General features: G+C 32.3%; 2 protein-coding genes, 1 non-coding gene and 1 pseudogene across 4 annotated transcripts; 1 reads left to right on the top strand and 3 right to left on the bottom strand.

The window, feature by feature from the left end:
• Positions 1-168: 168 nt before the first annotated feature.
• Positions 169-2,724, bottom strand: LOC114177505 (pentatricopeptide repeat-containing protein At5g66520 pseudogene; annotated as a pseudogene).
• On the bottom strand, positions 171-366 carry LOC114180025 (U2 spliceosomal RNA). The gene has a single exon (XR_003603602.2). It is a non-coding gene; the product is annotated as a U2 spliceosomal RNA (small nuclear RNA).
• A 510-nt stretch (positions 2,725-3,234) lies between the features above and the next one.
• CRSH (Ca2+-activated RelA/spot-like protein) lies at positions 3,235-6,498 on the top strand. Of its 2 annotated transcripts, none has more exons than XM_028063396.2 (4): positions 3,235-3,654; positions 4,497-5,429; positions 5,601-5,885; positions 6,106-6,498. In XM_028063396.2, exons 1-4 carry the CDS (start codon positions 3,277-3,279, stop codon positions 6,238-6,240), a joined length of 1,731 nt encoding a protein of 576 aa, XP_027919197.1. In that variant the 5' UTR covers positions 3,235-3,276; the 3' UTR covers positions 6,241-6,498. The 2 variants fall into 2 exon arrangements, with proteins under 2 accessions (XP_027919197.1, XP_085526952.1); XM_085670826.1 differs by lacking the exon at positions 3,235-3,654 and adding an exon at positions 4,309-4,360.
• Positions 6,499-9,251: 2,753 nt separating this feature from the next.
• Positions 9,252-13,416, bottom strand: LOC114177828 (CBL-interacting serine/threonine-protein kinase 1-like). Its single transcript, XM_028063397.2, has 11 exons — positions 12,903-13,416; positions 12,714-12,776; positions 11,159-11,230; positions 10,930-11,037; positions 10,759-10,839; positions 10,491-10,670; positions 10,098-10,403; positions 9,886-10,002; positions 9,725-9,787; positions 9,567-9,641; positions 9,252-9,485 (listed from the first exon to the last, which is right to left on the bottom strand). The coding sequence occupies exons 1-11, from the start codon at positions 13,050-13,052 to the stop codon at positions 9,432-9,434; spliced, it is 1,269 nt and encodes a 422-aa protein (XP_027919198.2). The 5' UTR covers positions 13,053-13,416; the 3' UTR covers positions 9,252-9,431.
• Positions 13,417-16,407: the final 2,991 nt, after the last annotated feature.

The raw sequence follows: 16,407 nt of genomic DNA, 5'->3' as shown, positions 1-16,407 counted from the left end.
ACAAAACTCCTTTCCACAGATTAGTTACATCATACTAATAACAGAGTTAGAAAAGTTAATTCCTAAATTATACAAATACTTAAATATAGTTTTTGGAGTGTCAGGACTATGCAATAGTGTACAAGATAGCAACACTAATAAGGAATAAAAATAAACTTTAATACTATATTGTAGGGTGTGCAAGGCTCAAGCTATAGTGCAAGACTTGAGCGACACTCGAGATCCCCAGTAGCAAGCCACTGTAGTGAGATCTCCCCTTCAAAAAATTAATTTAATATCGTGTGGACCATTGGCCCACATATCAGATATTAAACTGATAAGAACAGATACTACACTTGATCTTAGCCAAAAGGCCGAGAAAGGTATGAGTATTCAAGAGAAGAAAAGTTCTTTTTATAATTACCTTCAGAGGGACTCTTGTCTCATCTGACCAATGTGGGACTTATTACTGCAGTTCAACAGTTCAATACTATGCACCAGCTACCTTTGTTCCTTGTATGTATTCTCCTCTTCAACCTTCCAAAGTATCTACTGGCTGATGATGATAAGTTAAAATTTAAATAGCGTTAATTTTTAATGGTGAGATTACTCCCTGGGAGCACTCTTTATCCACATTTAGGCCTCAATATAGTTAAAATTTGAGGATACAAGCACCAACCAAGGTAACTTTTTGCTACTGATATGATTAGATGCAGAGATACACGTTAAACGTACTGCTTGCTTTCGGATTCAAATGAAATGTGCAGGATTTATATATCCATTTTAAGAAAAAAAGAACAAAATTTGGTAACTGATCATAGTTGTAGTTACCAATAGTCTTTACATGAACACTCTCCATTACTAAAATGGTGGAAACGATTTCTATCCCTTATTATTATATCACAATCATAAACCTTCGAGATCAGTTTACTTGCTTGATGACAATCTTTACAAACCCTCAGATTCTTGGTGACACGTAGGGTCTCCCCTCGTTTACTCTTCAACAAACCATAAGCAATTGCAAGTTTTTCACTGTGGTACAACAGAGGATTCTCCCTTTCCTCCTCAACAAGATCATGCAACACACCATCTGTGTCAGGAACATAACCAAACACCCTGATTGCTTCCAACATCTCATAAACCTTAGCATATAAAACCTGAGCCAGAGGATGATCTCTTCCCCCTGCAACAAATTCATTCACCACTCCCTCCATTTCTATCATGGAAAATCCCGGTTCCTTCTTCACTCCCCTCTCATTCATCAATTTCCTCACACCAGCAACTTCTTCCCATTTTCCACAACTAGCATAGATATTACCTAGTATCACATATCGCCCACTATTTCCAGGATCTAGTTCAATCAGTTTTTTTCCTACCTCCTCCCCCAACTCCAAATTCCCATGAATTCTGCATGCTCCAAGAAGTGCACCCAACACAGCAGCATCAGGACTCATAGGCATATCGTCTATCACCTTTTTTGCTTCCTCTAACCTTCCAGCTCTAGCAAGCAAATCAACCATGCAACCGTAATGCTCCTTGGTGGGTTCAATGCCATGAACATCAACCATGTAACGAAAGTAATAAAACCCTTCCTCAACCAAACCCGAATGAGCACAAGCAGTAAGAACATTCACAAAAGTGATGTCATCAGGCACAACCATTCCTTCTTCCTCCATCTCCCTGAAAAGCCTAATTGCATCCTCTCCTCTGCCATGCATTGCAAACCCCCCAATCATGCAATTCCACGAAGAAACTCCTTTCACTTCCAACCCACAAAACACCCGAAACGCCGTGTCCAAACAACCACACTTGCAATACATGTCAACAATGGTTGTGCCAAGCTTTGAATCCAACACAATCCCATTCCTCTCAACACATCCGTGTATCCATTTCCCTTGCTCTAATGCCCCCACCCCCGTGCACGCAGAGAGCATAGTAGCAGCCACAAACCTATCCACCTCCACCTCCTCCACCCTCATCCTCCGAAACAAATCAAACGCCTCACGAAACCGGTTGCTCTTGACAAAACACGCAATCATGGCGTTCCAAGAAACCCCATTCTTGGAAGGCATGAGTTCAAAAACACGAAAAGCCTCGTCCACGAGTCCCCACTGAGAGTACCCAGAAACAAGGCTCGTCCAAGACACGACATTTGGATGAGGCATGGTGTAAAACACCCTCCTGGCATCATCCAAGGACCCGAAAGCGAAATACACGTGGATCAAGTTGTTAAGAGCGAAGGTATCTGCTCCAAACCCGAATTTAAGAACGTGTGCATGGAGCTGCTTAACTTCTTGTTGGAGTTTGCAGGTCCTTATGAGAGAGGGGAAGGTGAAAGAGTTGGGTGCGATGGAACGTTGTAGCATGTGGGAGTAGAAGAGGAGGGAGAGGGAAGGGGTGTGGGAAATGGAGAAGGCTTTGAAGAGAGTGTTGTAGAGGAAGGTGTCGGGGTTGGGAAGGGTGGTGAAGAGTTTGAGGGCGTAGTTGAGGTTGCCGTGCTTGGAGAGGGAGCAGAAGGTGAAGATGCCAGACACCGCGTGGTTGTCGGCAGAGAGTCCCAGACGGAGGAGGAGAGAATGGTGCTGCTTCGCTTCCGCCATGCTTGAACATGGCCATGGCGGAGCAACCAAACAACTACTCATTTCAGCTCACAACACTGCACACACCTTATCTCTTCTTTTTCATTTTTTTTATATAAAAATATAAATAGAAAAATTGCACGTCCTCTTTTGTTGTGTTAAATGATACTCCTTGTTTTATTTAAAAAGTTTTATATTCATTAAATTTTAATAATATGTTCATAGATAAAATAAGAAAGTGAGTGTGGTTTCATTAAAAATATAAGAAATGTAAGTTTTATTTATAAAAGAAGAGACTGATCATATGTGAAAATTTTAAATTGCTTAGCCCCAAAAGTTACTATTTCCCCCGCAAACTTATGTTATCCATTTCAGTGAAGCCACTTCACTTATGACTAAAATAAAACTAAAAGTTAATTTTTCAAGTGCCATCTCATGCACACATTTTTTGTTTTTCATATTGTTGTTTTGTTTAACTAAATGTTTACTTTTAATAGTATACAAGAAAATATTCATGATGATATTAAAATTGTTTTATTATAATATTCGTAAGGTAAAGATGATTCATTTAACGTGATAAAATTGTAGTTTAAAAAGGTATATTTCTCAATTATTATTTTAAAAAAAATATTAATTTGAATGAAGGGTAACGATCCAACCACAAATATTGTTGTTGTCGTGGTCATCGTGGGGGAGAAGAGAGAGAAAGGTGAATTGAATGGAGTCGTTACAGTGGGTGGCTCTCCATTACCCCATTCGCCACGCCCTTTCCAAACGCACCGTTTCCCTTCCACCCGCTCACTTACTCTCCGAGGTGCTCCGGCGCCGGACAGTGAGCGGCGGCGGGGGGCGGTGGTGTGGTCCGACGGCGTGCGCGGTGGAGGTTTCGGAGGGAGGGAAGATGGTGATGGAGTTGGTGGGAGTGTTCAACGAGTTGACAGAAAGAATGAACGTGTTGTCGACGAGCTCATCTCGTCTTCTGTTCAAGTGCCTCAAACTCTCCATCCCAATCCTCCAAGCTTCTCCTCTCTCTCCCGACGGTCGCTCCCCTCTCTCCAAGGCCCTGTCAGTCGCCATGCTCCTCGCCGATCTCCAAGTTAGTTAACACTCCTACTTACTCACCACTTCTTTTGTATTTTTTCTACTTTCGTTCTTAATAGTACTATCTATGGTATTTTAGCTTACACAGTAGATGCTTGTTTTTTATATGATTAAGATCTTAATAAGTAAATGTTTTGACATGTTATATATATATTTAATATATGGCTGTTGACATTTTCTTCTAAAATAGAATACTGAAATTCAGCTTAGATGAAAAGAGGGTACCTTAATTAATGGATCACGTGTGCATATGAAGATAAATGAAAATAGTTTGAAATTTTTTTGCTAGTTATAGGATAGTGCGTGAAATATATTTCTAAATAAAAGAAAAAAAAAGGATATTAAGAATGTTTGAGTGGGAGTAAGAATGGAAATGCATTTCAAGTTCTGCATTCTGATTTATAACACAGGGTTGATTTAATTTAATAGATTTTAAATCATATTAGTATTTCTCTAATTCAGAGCATCTCTGATCAAGAACTTTATCTGTGGACTTGTAATTCTCTTTTAGTATGCCCCTTCTTTTTATATGAAGTTTAAGAATATTCACTAACTTTTACAGAGTTCAACTTGAGTGTTTATTTTTTTAATGCTTAAGCGACCTTGTTTGTAATTGTTTATATAAACAAGTTTTTTATGAACTGTATAGGAATTCATCGGTTTAAATGGTATTCTCCAGTTGCTTAATTTTAAGAACCAACGTAAGCAATTACAATCGAGTTGTTCTTATAATGTCGTCCTTCCTTTGTTTATTGTCTTGTATGGGACATATTATTATTCTTACTATTATTATTTTCGTTACTGTTTATCGTTTGTTTATAGTGAATGTGAATGCAGATGGATGCTGAAGTTATCTCAGCCGGGATATTGAGAGAGGTGTTGGAAGCAGGCCACTTGAGCTTACACGAAATCCGGAATCAGATTGGTTTGGCCACTGCTCATTTGCTTCACGAGAGTTTGCGTGTGAACAATATTCCATCCAGAATAGATGTTGTGGATGATGACAATGCTGCTGCATTGAGAAAGTTCTGCCTCACTTACTATGACATCAGGGCTTTGATCCTGGACCTGGCTTTGAAGCTTGACACGATGAGACACCTTGATTATCTGCCCAGATATCAGCAGCAGATAATTTCTTTGCAGGTTATGAAGTTACATGCCCCTCTTGCTCATGCAGTGGGAACTACCTACTTGTCACTGGAATTGGAAGATCTCTCGTTTCAGTACTTGTTTCCTTATTCATATCTTTATTTGGATGCGTGGTTGCGAAGTCATGAGACTGGGGGTGTATCTCTTATTGACATCTACAAGGAGGAACTTCTCCAGACTCTGAAGGCTGATCCCTTACTCTCAGAACTTGTGGATGGTATATCGGTAAAAGGTCGATATAAGAGTCGTTACAGCACCATGAAGAAGCTGTTGAAGGATGGTAGGAAGCCAGAAGATGTGAATGATGTGCTTGGGATGCGAGTGATATTGAATCCTAAGGGTGGAGAGAATGCGTCAGAAGCTGGAGAGAGAGCATGCTATAGGTCTCACCAGATAATCCAATCTATGTGGAAGGAAATTCCTTATCGGACAAAGGACTATATTGCCAGGCCAAAAGCAAATGGTTACAAAAGTTTGCATATGGCAGTTGATGTGAGTGAAAATGGTAAGATCAGACCGTTGATGGAAATACAGATAAGAACAACTGAAATGGACAGGTTAGCAGTTGGTGGAACAGCAGCCCATTCGTTATATAAGGCTGGCCTTACCGATCCTGAGGAGGTTAGTGTCTTCTTTCACAGAAATGAAAAATATCTAAAAACAGAAGCAATGAATTCTATACATATCTAAAAAACATACACATAGAGACATTGAACTTTTTTTTATTCTTTTATCTTCTTGGGAGATCGCATGAAAGAAATCGGCATTTATGTTTTAGTTGTTGATGCTCAGGCGAAGCGTCTGAAGACCATCATGCTGGCTGCGGCTGAATTGGCTGCTCTGCGCCTTAAAGATTTTCCAGGTACAAATCATAAAGGGACTGAGACTGATCAGAGGGATAGAGTTTTTCGCCTTCTTGACAAGAATGGAGATGGTAAAATTAGCATTGAGGAGCTCACAGAAGTGATGGAAGAGCTTGGGGCTCCAGGAGAAGATGCCCGAGAAATGATGCAGCTCCTTGACTCAAACAGTGATGGCTCCCTCAGCTGTGACGAATTCCATATGTTCCAAGAACAGGTGATTTGATATCCTGTAACAAACAATAAAATTTGATTTGTTCTTTGCTAAGTGTGTGTTCGTGGCTTTCAGAATTCTTCTTTCACTACATCTTCATGGTTAAGTCAGAAAAATTGGATAAGTCCAAACTAACTGTGATTTGGACTAAATTATCGATTGGTGTCATTTTTATGATATGAGGCTGGTTAATCTGTTCTGATCTGTGGTAAATCTGTTGTAGGTTGAGTTGGTGCGTAATCTAGAAGCCCGAGATGATCAATACAAGAAAATATTGGATGAGAAGCTTCGTGTGTCAGATGAGAGTGGTTTAATTCAGGTTTATAATAAAGAGTTTGGCAACAGGCTTGCGAGCTAGTGCTGCTGCTGCATCATCTATCTGGAACGAATGACCCAACAAAAACACAATTTGCTCCACTTGTGATATGATCATTAACCATCAGCCTCTGTAAGTAATGTACTTTTCATGTAAACTAATTACAATTAGTGGCATAGTGAAATTCCAGTGATTAAATTTCTCTATGAGAATATAGGAGAATCTAAAATCCAACTTAATATCAAACAGATAACAACTATATGACCCTATAATGAGGATTGATGAACTGTTGGGTAACTATTCAAATGGTTCTAAACATGTTTTACTGTTCTTGATATTTTGACGAGGTAAGTTCGTCAACATGTATTGTGGGGATATCATTCCTTATAGTTAAGGCTCCATTTCATATTATTCTGAGAAGTGAAGAAATGTCCGAAAACGCACAAGACTAAGCAGATAAGAAAGGAAAAGGAGAAGGGAAAAAAAGACAGCAAAGTTACTTAGTCCTTTGTGTTTATAGGATAATCAATAACGTCAAAATATTAATAATTTTAAAGTTATAAACTATTTATTTATTTTATCTATAATTATGTATAATGAGGTTCTCTCACATGATATGTATCATTTTCTTATTTGATTCTTAGTAATAATTTAATAATGGAATAAAAAAAGAAACTAAAACGTAGTGAATACAACACAAAAAAACGCAAAAAAAAATGTAAAACATGGGACGGTGGGAAGTGTTTAGTATGTCTAATATTTTTCATGTAATAAACAAGATGTGAAGAGAAAATAAAGGGGATGGAAATTGATTTTGGAATTAAGAAATATGAGAAAGTGAGTAATTAATTACAGATTAGAACCAAATTTGGATCTTATACATTTGGCTCTTTTTTTTTCATTATACAAAACATTTATATTAAGCTTATAGGTCAACAATATGAAATGCTCATTAAGACTCCTTTTAGAAATAAATCCTTACTAACATTTATTTTTAATTATAATTTACTTCTCACTACTTATTAGAATTTTAAGAAGTTTAAGAAAACCAAAAGACGAGTCCATATTCTAGGAACAGTACATAAAAATTCAGCAACCCAAATTCCCAAAAGACGTGCATATATCATCTTAAAAGGCATATGAAATATTTGAATAAAAATAACGTAGAAATTTGGATTAATTAATTGTTTAGCCCATCTACTTCAAACTTTTCATCAATAGTTTTTCGGGCTTTTACCTTTTGCACTCCTATCATTTTGTTGTCAACCCATTAAATTCTTAATTCTTGAAATGACTATTTTATTTTTTGTGAAAATGACTTTCGGATTATATATTTTTTAATTTTTCAGAATTTTTAAAACAAGATTTTCGGAACAGGAATTTTTAAATAATTTTTTTGAAACAGAATTTTCAAAATGTCTAAAATAGATTTTCGAATAATTTTTTCAAGATGAGATTTCTAGAATAAACTTTCTTGTATGCGTATGATGTCTTCTAAAATAAGTTTTTCCAAATATCCCTTTATGAAATGTTTTTTGAAAAGAGACTTTTGGGATATATATATAAAATACAACAGGTTGTGGGGTGAATGTTTTCCTGTTATTTCGGGGGTGCAGAAAGCAACATCTCAGTTCTTTTAAGTCATGTGAAATTAGACTTGTCGAATGCTATTTTCAAATTTGGTCAAGTCTTTGTCAAGGAGTTAAAAACAATATTATATTATAAAAATATATATATTGACCTCTCTAGCTTATATTAAAATTATAAAAAATAAATATTAGTAATAAATACATACTTTTACTTAAGAAATATATAATTAAAATTAATACAAATATTATATTTTAACTTGTTAAAAAAAAGATAGAGTGATGAAAAATGTGGATGCGTTTCCACTAAGTTAAAACTATCAGAATTTTGATGTACCGTTATGAAAGAAATTGGTAAACGTTGTTTTCTTAATAGTATTTTTCTTTTTTTTACTTTACTTTAAGAAAATTAATTATGTTGATTTTTTAATATATTTGATTCTAAGAAAACAGTTAATTGTACTATAGGTTTTATTATGTTATATTTTTAAGAAATTAATTTTTTTTCTACTCATTAACATTCAATTTTTTATTTCTAATATCTAATTTTTATATTGACTGTTTTCATTATTTTTGTTATTATAAGTTATTATTATTATTATTATTATTATTATTATTATTATTATGATTATAATGAAATTAAATTATTGTTACCGTAAATTATTGTTGCAATACATGTTTATTTAGGGTTTTCTGAAATTAAATTTTTTTATTTATTAATTATACTGAAATTTTTAGTTAAAAGTTTTAAAAGTATATATATATTTTGTTTGTTTGTTTAATATATACTTTATTGATATTAGTTGTATTCAATGTTGTTTCGATATAATTTAAATTATATTGTTTAATAATAATAATAATAATAATAATAATAATGTTATATATGAAATTATGGGAGAAAAAAGTGAAATGAAGTTAACATAAAACTATTTTGTTTTGAACTTAAATATTTCGAAAAAGGTGAAAATTCTATGATTTGAAGATGTTTATTAGTTCTTTCTAAAACAATTATAATATAGAGTTCTATTTTAAAAAAAGTTTAATTAGTTAGATGGTATTTATTTTCATTTAAAAATATCAGTTTGATATTTATTTTTAAAAATGTGTCAATTGAGTCCTAAATTTTGACAAGATGTCTCAATTAAGTCATTTTCAGAATAAAATTATTAACGGCATATCTAAACGAAAGGGAATTTCATCCAACTAATTAAACTTTTAAAAAATATCACGATAGAGATCTCTCGAGGTCTTAAGCACAAGACAAGCAAATAGAAAAAATTTTGAAGTAAAATTTTATCTAACATAATAACTTTCCAAAAAAAAAAAATATTAGTTAATCTTTTCAATAATTATACAAATCAGAAATATTTTTTAGTTTAGATATATTTAATTCTATTGTGTTTAATTTGAACTTATTTTTATTTTCATTATTGATAATAACTTTAAAAATTATTAAAATAAACTATATGAAGAACAAATCAACATTGTAAAAGAGAATAATCAAGTTTGTAGATCTTTCCCACTTCATCTGTTTGATGAATTGCTCAACTCAAAAGTGCAGCCATCCCTATCTAACATTTCTGCATTTTTCTTGCTCTTAATAATTACAATAATGCATTATCCGTGGCATCTACATGGCTGCTGAGTTCACAAGCGCTCGCTTGGGGGAACACTCAAATCATTCAATAATTTACTGCATAACTGTGACACATGAAGAAGAAATATATACATCAGCCTCTGATTTCAGCAGATGAACAGAGAAAAAGAGTATGAACAAAATACCTGTTTATATACAGAAGCATCACCACAAGATTTTCTTAATTCTACCACGTTCAGTGATGAGCTTACTTCAAAAACCTGTTACATTTGAAATCAAGTTACTTTTTTCTTAGCATTAACAAACTATATGTAAAGATTATCTCATTCTAGACATGAATTACCTCTACTGCCACTGAAAGGCACCCACTAGTTCTGTGCACCTTGTTCTCCCAAATCACTTTCAACTGAAACATTAAATTGTTGTCAATGTTTCTTTTAGGCAAACAAACATTCAGTTTATATGCAAGTATGTCAGAAATAAAAACAGCCTTAAAAAACATACTTTGCCATTTTTCCTCTGGACTATAAATTCCATATCTGTCACAGTGTCCTCAATCCTCTCAATCAGATCTTTAACCGAAAGATTTGATGTAAACCTTATCTTTCTCTCAGAAACATCCTGTTACTCAAACCACATTGTGCACAAAATTTGTATAAGTAGAAATTGAAATGCACTGATAAGGGTTGGTTGGTGATCCTGAATTTCATGCTCACCTCTTTCTCAAAGAAGCCAGAGAGGTCTAGGCATGAAGACATCCCTATCAACTGAAATGCATTGATAAGGTTTGGTGATGATCCTGAATTCTTCTGTTCTGCTTCATGCATGGAAAATGCTTCATTGTCAACATATACATCCTCATCTTCAGCATTTGCCGGAACATAACCCTTCTTAAACCAGGGATCTTCTTTGATCCCAGCCATTGTTATCCGTTTTTCAGGGTTGGGATCAAGGATCTTCTTTATCAAGTCTTGTGCACCTGGTGATAGCCCTTTTGGTATCCGAAAATCTCCTTTGAAAATCTATTACCCCTCACAGAAAAAAGAGAAAATGTGAATTCATGATATACTAATCATGTGAAAGAACATGGTAACAACATATGAATATACCTTCTGATATAGAACTACCATATTTCTGTCATCAAAAGGTAAACACCCGGTTAGGATTACATATAATAGAACACCACATGACCATGTATCCGATGTTGCACCATCATAGCCCTTATTAGCAAGAACCTCAGGAGCAACATAATTAGGACTTCCACAAGTTGTATGCAGCAATCCATCTCCCTGAAAATTTTCACATGGTTAAGCCAATAACACAAAACTGTATGCTTTACCCAAAATGGTTGAAATTGAAAGCATAATAAAATCTTACCCTAAGATGCTGGGGTAAAGCACTGAGACCAAAATCAGTTATTTTCAAGTTTCCTTTGTTATCCACCAGTACATTCTCAAGCTGCAAGGACATAACAGAACTTGTGTGAAAAATACAAGACCAAAGATAATTATGTAGTGCAATTTGTTCTTGCAAAGGGAGAAAAAGAACCTTGAGATCCCTGTGGAAGACACCTCTAGTGTGACAGTAGCTCACTCCATCAATCAACTGTTGGAACAGCTTTCTACATTCACTTTCTGAACGTTTACCTTTGGATGCCTGTGAATACAGAATTCATCAAATGCCATTGGTCACAGATCAGATATGGTGAAGCATTTTCACACCAGTATAAAATTTTAACTGTGACTAACAAAATCAATGAAAAGTGACTTGGTCTTACAATTATGCCAAATAACTCTCCTCCATTCACATACTCAAGTACCATATAAATTTTTGTTTTGCTAGCCAAGACCTGCGTGATTATAATAATTATAATTATTACCAATCATAATTAGAAGCATCAATGACAGAAATGCATGTTACAATTTGTAAGTTGCAGAGTGAAGATTACTCTACCGAATACATAAACAATAGATTACTTTAATGTGCCAAGGGTCCAACCCTTGACATTTTTTATTAACATAGAGAACAAAATCTTGGTCAACTGAGTGCCATGCCAATAGTGTTCGTACATTACAATTTATACACATATGGAGGGACCATCGGATTTGAATAAAATGTGGTCGTGATGTTTTTTAATCATGTTCTCATGCCACTTTTTTCTTAATTGTGGACATTTTCACAATTGGGATGCAATGGACTTTGGAGTGGAATCCAAATAAGTATCTGTGCCACATGTTAATCATTCGTCACCACCTTCATTGAATACTGTGCTTAGGAAGTCCAATCCACTCAAAAATACACATAAAATAATAAATTTTAAATAAATTAATAATATTTGATTATTTATTATATCAATATTAATCACATCAATAGTTATCATACATAATCTAATAATTTTCTCTGTCAAATGTGGCGTGAACGATTACGATAAAATGAACTAAAAGTATTTGTCACCGCCGTCCATGCCCTTCAACTAATGTATGTGATATCAGAATATACACATTAAATATATATACATACACAGTATGATACTAGAGTAAAAAACTATTGTAAAAAACTTACTCTAAGAAGTTTATTTAATTATAACATTTTTTAGTTTTTTTAAATTAATTTTTTTAAAATTTAAGAGAAACCACGATCATGATTGATTCTTCATCCAAACAAAAGCATGTGCTGTTGTTATAATAGTTTTTGTTTTTTCGTCGAAAAGTATTATACTGAGATGTCACATCAATAGACCTAATTCACAAGCTAGAATTCTACGTTTTCTACATTTATAATCTAATAACACTGTTATGCAGTTGTAATTCTAGATTAATGTAGCTTTTATATAGGTATTGAAAGGTTACCGTGAAAGAACAAAATTCTGCTTAAGTTCAAATGTTCATTGTTCATCCTGCGAAAACACACTAAATATATTGTTAAGTTTTCGTTGGAATTTATGTCAGATCCAAAGCCACTGATATTTGACATGTTCGGCGTAACGAACATGCCAGACTTAGGTTACCTGTCAGATCCGGATTTCGATGTGCATGTGAGATCAACAGTAATGACTGACTAAACGAAATTAACATCTTATCCTTTTTTCTCTATATTCGTCTTCGTTAATTCTCTTTAATTATTTTTAAAAACTACAACAATTTTATAAAGGGATTTATATAATACATAATTTATTCCTCAGAAGATTCAGTCCATAAAAAATTCAGCTAATTCAACACTAATAGTTTAGTTTATTCTTGTGCATTCAGGTGCGAATTGGAATTTGCATAAGATTAGTGAATGCAAGAAATTGGGATTCGGAATTCAAAAATATATATAATTCATGGAAGTACCTCGTATAATCTAACAACGTTGGGATGTCTGAGGAGCTTTAAGGCGGCTATTTCCCTCTTTATCTGCAATTTGAACCAGAGAGAGACTCATTCTTCTATGATCATAAAGAGTGCATTTGAATGAAGTTGGGAGAAGAAGAAAGAAGAAAGAAAGTTTTATCCTTTTTCATGGAAGAGAAGTAAAGAAACCTGATTGGTTATGTTTAGGTCGATGATGTTGTTCTTCTCGATGATCTTAACAGCAAAAGGTTGACCAGAATCAGTGTTCTTAGCAAACTTGACTTTGCCAAAATTGCCTTCACCCAGGGTCCTACCCAACTCGTATTTCCCGAGTCGCATTCTTTTCTCCTTCTTCTTCGCTTCTTCTTGCTTTTGCCTAATGTCTAAACTCCTTTTTTCACAAACTGCTCTAAATTCTCTTTCTTCGCATCAAAAACAGTCCAAAACAAAGAAATTGGATCGAAGCAACCAATCTTTTTGCTTTCTGGAGAGGCAAGTGCCGATTTTGTCGCCTTCTTTAGTTTCGTGAGTAACTAATGAAGAAGTGGACGAAACAATTAAGGATGATTTTATGCGATTTCCGGAACAGGGAAAGACCGCAGAGAAGATTTCAAATGCGATAATTAATAGCCAAACAAGTTGTCAAAAAATTGATTATGCTTTAGCATCACACTCACGTTTCACTCTCCTACGCATTGCTTATTAAGACAGAGTTGCCTTGCCACTAATTTATATATATTTTGAAGACTAATTTAATATTCAATAATTTATAATATTTCATCTTCAACCTACATCAGTTTTTTTATTTTTTTCCAAAAAAGATGGACTACGTTATTGGTCAGAAATAGACTAAAATATATATTTGTGCAAATTTTTACTATCAATGATTTTTTTTCTAACTTTTATATATTTTTCCATAATTACTGATGGAAACGTTTTTCTTATGGTAATTCAAGAGGATGTTAATTATTTGTCTTTTTTAACTTTTGAAGTCCTTTGAGTGTTGGTTTCGTTATAGTTAGTAAAAAAAACAAAGAAAAAGCAAGTGATGCCCTACACGTAAAATATGCAGAACTGGTAATTGTATGATTTTGTAACTTTTTCGTCTGTCCCACGTTTCTTGCAATTGTGATCCTCCACGCATTCTTTTAATGAACAAAAATTTGGTTAGGTTTGGTTTGTTGTAAATTTACTATGTTGTTAGGTTGTCTAGTCACTCTCAAATCATTGTGAATGAATGTGTTAGCTTTAACAGCCAATACTTCTGTTTAAGTCTATAATTTTAAATTTCAACATAATTCTCATACGAAATTTTTAATTTTCCATTCTGGCTCTTTCTTCTTGTCCTTTCTTATTCTAGGTCGGTGTAAATTAATTTTCAGATAGAAAAAAATCATCAATTGGATCATAATCAAAAAATATTTTGTGTTCATTCGGATAAATATAAATATATATTCTACTTAGTAAATATATAAATGTGGAGACTTATATAATATGATTTTTTAATTATTATCTTAATTTAATTGTTTCCCTGGAAATTTTATCTTGTAGTACAATTCTTTTATTTGTTTTATTATTTTTGTTGATTTTATTAGTTATTGTCTTAATATAATTGTTTTCTAAACGAAAGTACTTGAATTATGATATTATGATCGGTTTAGATTTATTGTATAATTACATACCTTTTAATATTGCTTTATTATAAGAGATATCATAAAAAAAAATAATCATACATTACTATCTCTTAAAATATTTTTATATTTTTTGTAATGACCGTAACAAAGGGAAGATAAAGGTATTAAAATAAAAACCTATGATTACGATATTTATACTAAACTAGTTACAGTTTATCTGGTGGACATAGAACCAAATTGCACCGTACTAAAACAATGTTTCAAATAAAAGTAATAACACTTTCAATATTCAAAAATATTTATTTATTTACTTGAAAATTGAGAGAGATTTGTTCGATAAAATATTAAAAAGAGTTTATATAAAAAAATTTAATATTAACCTTTAGAGTCATGAATTATTATCATTATATTCTGTTTATATGAATTTATAAATTACAATTATAGAAAAAAAAACATATAGATAGGTTATATGAATTTTTGTCCAATAATCAAAGTTTTATTTGAGAGTAAATTATGTACAAGTTTAATGCAACTGAGATATCAAAAGAACTAAGAACTAAGTCCCTCATCAGATAAACTATTAGTATTCTATCGGATTAGACTTATTAAATATTTATATTGATAACACATGTATATATAAAAAATAAAAGAAAAACAAAGTGAGATTTTTCTTAATATCTCGATAATCAATCCTAATTATATCAAACTTCATCTAATTAATATACAATTTTAATTCTCAAATTTATTAAAACAAAGACATATATGTAGCTTGGTTTTTAAATTTCTAACATTTACATATATTTCACCAAATTCTAAGTTAGAGCATTTTAACATCAAATGAAAGTCCGAATGATCTCTAACTATATCTAACGCCAACTCAAACTATTTTTACAAAATTAAACTAGAGTTTAATCCACTAATTCTGATTATTTAAATCAATCAAACTCAATAACTTGAGTTTTAGTTTACTTACTAAATAAAACAATACTCTTCAAGAAAAATTATTTTTGAATAAATGATAATAATTACAAGAGACTCTTTAAGTTATTATAAAAAGTCAATCCAAAAAACCTACTCTTTAAGTTATTATCAAAAAGTCAATCCAAAAAAAATCTAATGCTTACGAATTTATATTAAAAGTGATTATTTTTCATCATCTAATCATGCATGTGCGCGATAACATACAATGGCATGCAGACAAAAAAACAAAGCTTAAAAATTAAAATGACAATAAAAATTATTTTGACCAAAATTAATTTTACTAAAAACTAGACCTTTCTGTGTTGTTGACTTCAAATTTTTTTTATATACTCAATAAAATATAGAGTAAAAATATAAATTTATTACCTTATAAAATTGAAAATAATTATCGCTTTTTTTTTTCTTCTCAACTTTGAAATATATATTCTACATCAAGAATTTTTTTTTTTTCATTGTACCATTATGATTACTTATGATAACGGAGTTAACCTTGAAAAACAGTATATTATTGTGACCAGATAATTAATGTAAAATTTATTTATAAAAGTGCTATCTGGTGGTTAACATTTTTCATGCGATTTATTTCTTTATTATTGAAAAAAAAAGTACATCCTTTAACATTATGTTTATTAATTATTATATATTATAGTTTTGTGGCCAACCAATTCGGATAAGCATTTATGCACGTGTTTATATTGCAGGAACCTAAATGGGTCATATATGTCTTTACAAGATGTACTAGGTTTTACTTTGTTGAGGAGTGGGATCCACCTATTCAAAACATACCAATCATATTTTAAATGTACCCTTCAATTGTTTGTTGAATTATTATTTTATTTTCTTATATAAAAATATCATTTAATGATTGTAACTGTTAATGAGGAGATTAAGAGACTAAGAATAACTTATATATTAAAGTAAAAGGAAGATATAAGATTTGTTTGATTGTAAAAACGATCACTTATATATATATATATATATATATATATATATATATATATATATATATATATATATATATATATATATATATATATATATATAAAATCTTTTTATAACAGAGTAGAAAGAAGCATGAA

The sequence above is a fragment of the Vigna unguiculata genome, chromosome 3, assembly GCF_037176805.1.
Source record: "Vigna unguiculata cultivar grain cowpea cultivar isolate G323 ecotype 2 chromosome 3, ASM3717680v1, whole genome shotgun sequence".
Classification (NCBI taxonomy): Eukaryota; Viridiplantae; Streptophyta; class Magnoliopsida; order Fabales; family Fabaceae; genus Vigna; species Vigna unguiculata.
The sequence above is the reverse complement of the archived record's forward strand: the minus strand, read 5'-3'. Positions and strand labels throughout refer to the sequence as shown.

What these genes read in the sequence shown, in the direction of transcription:
- CRSH (XM_028063396.2), top strand. Translation starts at nt 3,277, where the DNA reads ATGGAGTCGTTACAGTGGGTGGCTCTCCATTACCCCATTCGCCACGCC. An exon ending in TGCTCCTCGCCGATCTCCAA is followed by an intron (nt 3,655 to 4,496) that starts GTTAGTTAACAC and finishes ATGTGAATGCAG; the next exon opens with ATGGATGCTGAAGTTATCTC. An exon ending in TCCATATGTTCCAAGAACAG is followed by an intron (nt 5,886 to 6,105) that starts GTGATTTGATAT and finishes AATCTGTTGTAG; the next exon opens with GTTGAGTTGGTGCGTAATCT.
- LOC114177828 (XM_028063397.2), bottom strand. Translation starts at nt 13,052, where the DNA reads ATGCGACTCGGGAAATACGAGTTGGGTAGGACCCTGGGTGAAGGCAAT. An exon ending in TCCAGAGGAAAAATGGCAAA is followed by an intron (nt 9,788 to 9,885) that starts GTATGTTTTTTA and finishes TTAATGTTTCAG; the next exon opens with TTGAAAGTGATTTGGGAGAA. An exon ending in ATGCTTCTGTATATAAACAG is followed by an intron (nt 9,486 to 9,566) that starts GTATTTTGTTCA and finishes CATGTGTCACAG; the next exon opens with TTATGCAGTAAATTATTGAA.